Below are 5,000 nucleotides of genomic sequence, written 5' to 3'. Positions count from 1 at the left end.
TGTATGTGTATGTATATATGCATGTGTGTGAGTATTGTATGTATGTATGTATGTATGTATGTATGTATGTATGTATGTATGTATGTATGTATGTATGTATGTATGTATGTATGTACGTATGTATGCATGCATGTATGTGCTTGTGTATATATATCTGTGTGTATATATATATGTGTGTGTGTGTATATGTGTGTGTACATGTGTGTGTGTGTATAGATGTGTGTGTGTGTATATGTGTGTGTGTGTAGGTGTGTGTGTGTGTGTGTGTGTATAGATATATGTGTGTGTATAGATATATATATGTGTGTGTGTGTGTGTGTGTGTGTGTGTGTGTGTGTGTGTGTGTGTGTGTGTGTGTGTGTGTGTGTGTGTGTGTGTGTGTGTGTGTGTGTGTGTAAATTTTCCTGTAGAATCATACAAATCCACTAATGTTTAGAGATAGAATATAAACATATAATTGCATCAAAATGTAACACTTTGGAAGTCCATTTCTATGAATTAAAAATGCTTTACTTTACATTAGATGCAGTTTACACGAAAAAAAAAGAAACATGAAAAAAAAAAGGAAAACACACTATTGAAAACACAAAATAAAACATCCAAGTAACTCCAAGAACTTTCCAATAACCATAGAAAAAAAAAAATCTTGAAACATATAACAGACTCAAGAGAAAAAAGTGAAAAGTGTGAAATATCCATCCAATGCTTTAGGTTTACAGTGTTATATGATACTCCATGCAAAGTCCACCTTAGAAGCCGTGAGCATTAGCAATCCAGTCAGCTAAGTGTTCAAGAGTTCCCGATGAGGCCACAGGTCAGAACTAAATCATGTTAGGAAGGAGTAGTCCTTAGTATAGTCCTCAGTACGGTGGGGACAGAGAAGCATAAATGAGAGAAGGATGTGAGATTTACAAGCACAGGAACTCTCCACATAAGACATTCAGTTCAAAAACCAACAACTTTTGGTACCCTTTCTACTCATGTGTTCACCCGTCTCTAATGCTCTCAACAAGGTCAAAGAGCCGGCCATGGTAGAAGAGCCAGACACCACACCTGTAACAGTTAGTACTTGGCTAGTCAGGTTCTCCTACAACAATTAATATTTCGAGAATAACAGGGCAGATGCCATATCCTGGCTGTATTGCAATCTTATAAAGCAGGCTAAAAAGAAGCCATTGCAGCTTGTCTAGTCAAAATAAAAAAAGAGCCAAATTTTAAAATTAATTGACTAAAAGAAAACCTAGACTGCAAATTATAAAAAAACGAAGCATATAGCTGCAGTACTCTAAATCATAACCTTGATTTATGGCAGTAACACAGTTATTCTCTAAAAATTAAATATCAGTTCATTTCAATATGGGAAGATACAGCAGAAATCTCTTCATCACTTCATTTACATTTCTTTCCAGTTAACTGAAAGTCAAAATATGATTAGCAATAAACATTCCATATACTTTGACCCAACTGTGATACTGACATGTTTAATGGATTCTGCTGTACCTATGGTCAAGGGAAGGATTATAACACAAAGCTAACAACATACCTCTTCCTGTATACTGCAAGAGATATTAAGTCTATGACCTCTGTCACAGTGTCAAAAAACAAAGGTCAACATTATTCAACTAACTAATTCACTCTTTGTAAAGACAAGGAGTTAATTTATCAAACAGAGTCTTAATGAATAAGACTGTGTTAGCCACAGACTCGAAGCCTATACATATCTTTTCCCACTAATTTTGAAGCAGCATCTGTTGAGAACTATTCACATAACTAAAGTCATACTTACTGAGAACATATGTTGACTTTTCATATCATTAACTGTCAATAATCTACTTTTGCTTATCACTTCAGCTAAATAATAATCTTAAATAATATCAATAACAAACCACTGTGACTGACTCATTCAAAGACTTCTGAAATACCATCCAAACTGGCAAATTACTTGTAAACTACACTTGGTTACTGAAATAGGTTAACCAAACTACACTCAAAAACAGTGCAAGCACAGACCTCAGATCCTTAGAAAAAAAATATATAAAGACATTCCCACTGTACCTTTGTCATAATGTCCATGAGGTGAGTGTGGAATATAATGTGCAGTGGCCTTATGTGTTGCTGGTTCATAGCTAAAACACCTAGCAACTCCTGGATGCATGCAGCGCTCCGTTGGGTCACCAAGTTCTATGTGCTCTGACTGCTGACGTCGAGGCTTGCAGAAGAAACTCCGAGATGGAACCAGAAGTTCACTGTATGACACCTCCTGTTGAGAAACAGGGATAATCAAGTCTTTCTTGATGAAACTCATAAGTGTACAAACTAAAAAATCATAAAAATGGATACCGAATCACAAAGGAAAACAAATTATGCAACCTTGCTTAGCACAATAGTTATCATATCAAGATGTAAAATCTGATAATCAGCCTTACAATCTTAATTTCTAATCTCTAATCTTCTGATATCTATGTAAAACATCACTTCCTTAGTATTACTCACTAGATAAGTCACTACAAAAAGAAAAGAAAAAAAAAATCAGAATCCCTGTGAGCACCTTTTTATCAGAGATAGTATTGCCTATGATATAAATATCTCTTAAACTCTTTTACAAGCTTAATATGTAGGACTCTCTTATATTTTCCCTGATCTCTTACCCACTTATTAACTTAGAAGTGCCAGAAAGAAGTAAAAAAAAAAAAAAAAATACCCAAAGACTAAACAAAGTGGGAATGCAATCATATCAGAAATAAAAAATAATCAGGACAAAACAAATTAAATAGAGGTGTAGGAGTATGTAAAAATATCATGCAATGAATTATAAATCAAACAATATGATTTACTGCCCCTCATTCTGTAGTAACATCAACAAGAAAAGTGTTAAATGTTATTGAAGTGAGAAAAGAAGCAATGATTCCTTGTGAGACAATGTGGTCATAATGGATATACTTTTCAGTATCTATATGAAGTTTCCATCATGCCTCTAATCCATCTTAATAGAACAAAACCATTTCAGATATTTTGCTATATCAAGCAATAATTCCTCAATAAAGCATCAGTTATAAATTTTCTATATGCATATTAAATGTCTATCCTGCCTCTAACCAGTTTTTTCAACATTTACCTATATCAAATATGTTATACTGTACATTTTGTGTAATTTCCAAAAAAGATGTTTGAAAGTTACGTCATCACCTTCTAAACTGTCCAACCCAATAAAATGTGGGGAAAAGAAGAAGGAAAACATTATTTTGCCATATTAGCACAACAATATCTTTAAACATATCACTAAAGTTTCCATGTCACATTTTACTTAATCTTCATATCTTCTGATTATATAGCAATGCAGCAATCCAAGTAAGACATCTTAATTACCTGTACTGGAAGAAAAACAATTACAGGAAAGAAGAGAAAGTGCCAAGCATGAATAAAACTACTTTAGATATATGTACAAAACTTTTTTTTCTTCTTACCCCAACTTCATCAGAACGATCTAATCCCAGAATATAAGCAGGATCTACGCTGTCACTGATAGTGGAGAGGGGTCGGTTCCCCGATGGATGACGTCGCCTACCACTTTCACCTCTTCCATGATGGTCATTTCGTCTGAAAGAAAGCATATCATCTATACAAGAATACGCAAACATGACATACATATTACAGACATGCCATAACATGGACCAGACCAAACCTCATCTACAGACTCCAGTGAACACACATTCATGACATTCCCACTATGATTCATTCATTCATTTGTACATTCATTCACATTCTCAGTAGAATTCTGACAAAAAATTACGGCGACTCACCCTCCCAGCTTAGATTTGTTGTATGGTAGTGAGGAAAAGATGTGGAAAGGTATCTTGTGGGATGATATCAAAACTACTCGCTCATCTCGGACTTGCAGATCATGTCCTGTCTTCATAAATTTGACCTCTTTACTGGGAGGCCCTGATGTATCCGACACACTGCTGGATAACTTTCTGGTTCTTCCTCCTCCAATACCTGAAAAGTGTCAAAAGATGCTTCATTACCTTGAAAGATTACTAATACCCATACAAGAATATAAAACAACAATTCATGATGCCATTACAGTAAACAAGGTCTCTGGCATCACATACATTTCCTGAATATGCTAAAAAAGAATAAAAAGAAGAAGAAGAAAAAAAAACAATAATTACAACAATAAAAAAGAAAAAAACATGAAAACGGTTGAATGATACCGATACACAGCCCTTGATTTCATACTTACTTGGTATTGGAGCTCCTAAACTTTCATTACTGCTAAAGCACTGTGTCTTATCAACCAAGGAATGATGATGTAGACCCAAGCGTTTCTTTAGAACACCTGGACGGTCACCAAGCTCCGAGTTGTTTGTGTTTGTCCTGAAAAATAACAGTAATAATCTGGTAATGTACGCAGGTAACAAAACACATGTAAATGCAAAGAGGTGACATTATACTTAAATACACAGATTTGGATGTATAGTATTCCCAGAAGCAATATATTATGAAAAGGAATAAATGATATAGAAAATAATAATGAGAATCCATGGTTTGAAATCACTTCCTTGATTACAAATTCAGGGAAGTGATATCTATAGATAACTTTCTTTGGCAATAAGGAGTGGTGTTGAATAATTCACTTTATCAATATATATTGTTATCTACTGCCACAGAAGAGAAAATATAACTTCTTGGACACATTCTATTCCAGTTTCCAATAGCTTTCACTTTAATAACATGAATTTCTTGGCCTAGCATTACCAACAGGGCTTATAGGGAGTCCAATTTTCATAGCTGGCCCACTTTTTTTTACCTAGACTATGTCTATTGCTTTCACCAATAAGACTTAATATATTTCAAAGCTAAAATTGACCTACACATCATAAAAAGTATATATATATAAATACATATATATATATATATATATATATATATATATATATATATATATATATATATATATATATATATATATAAAAGCAAAAATAAAGCTATATTACAAT

General features: G+C 33.7%; 1 protein-coding gene across 2 annotated transcripts in view; it reads right to left on the bottom strand.

Moving 5' to 3' along the window:
• Nucleotides 1-5,000, bottom strand: part of LOC113803100 (CDK5 and ABL1 enzyme substrate 2) — a 23,049-nt gene that overhangs the window by 7,606 nt on the left and 10,443 nt on the right. The window contains exons 2-6 of one of the 2 annotated variants that reach the window (XM_070129913.1): nucleotides 4,244-4,377; nucleotides 3,801-3,996; nucleotides 3,465-3,597; nucleotides 2,056-2,260; nucleotides 970-1,053 (exon numbers count right to left, since the gene is read on the bottom strand). In XM_070129913.1, the coding sequence (XP_069986014.1) occupies nucleotides 970-1,053; nucleotides 2,056-2,260; nucleotides 3,465-3,597; nucleotides 3,801-3,996; nucleotides 4,244-4,377 (752 nt within the window). The remainder of the gene's footprint in view (nucleotides 1-969; nucleotides 1,054-2,055; nucleotides 2,261-3,464; nucleotides 3,598-3,800; nucleotides 3,997-4,243; nucleotides 4,378-5,000) is intronic. The other variant, XM_070129914.1, reaches the window with a different exon arrangement.

This window comes from Penaeus vannamei, chromosome 14, assembly GCF_042767895.1.
Source record: "Penaeus vannamei isolate JL-2024 chromosome 14, ASM4276789v1, whole genome shotgun sequence".
Classification (NCBI taxonomy): Eukaryota; Metazoa; Arthropoda; class Malacostraca; order Decapoda; family Penaeidae; genus Penaeus; species Penaeus vannamei.
The sequence above is the reverse complement of the archived record's forward strand: the minus strand, read 5'-3'. Positions and strand labels throughout refer to the sequence as shown.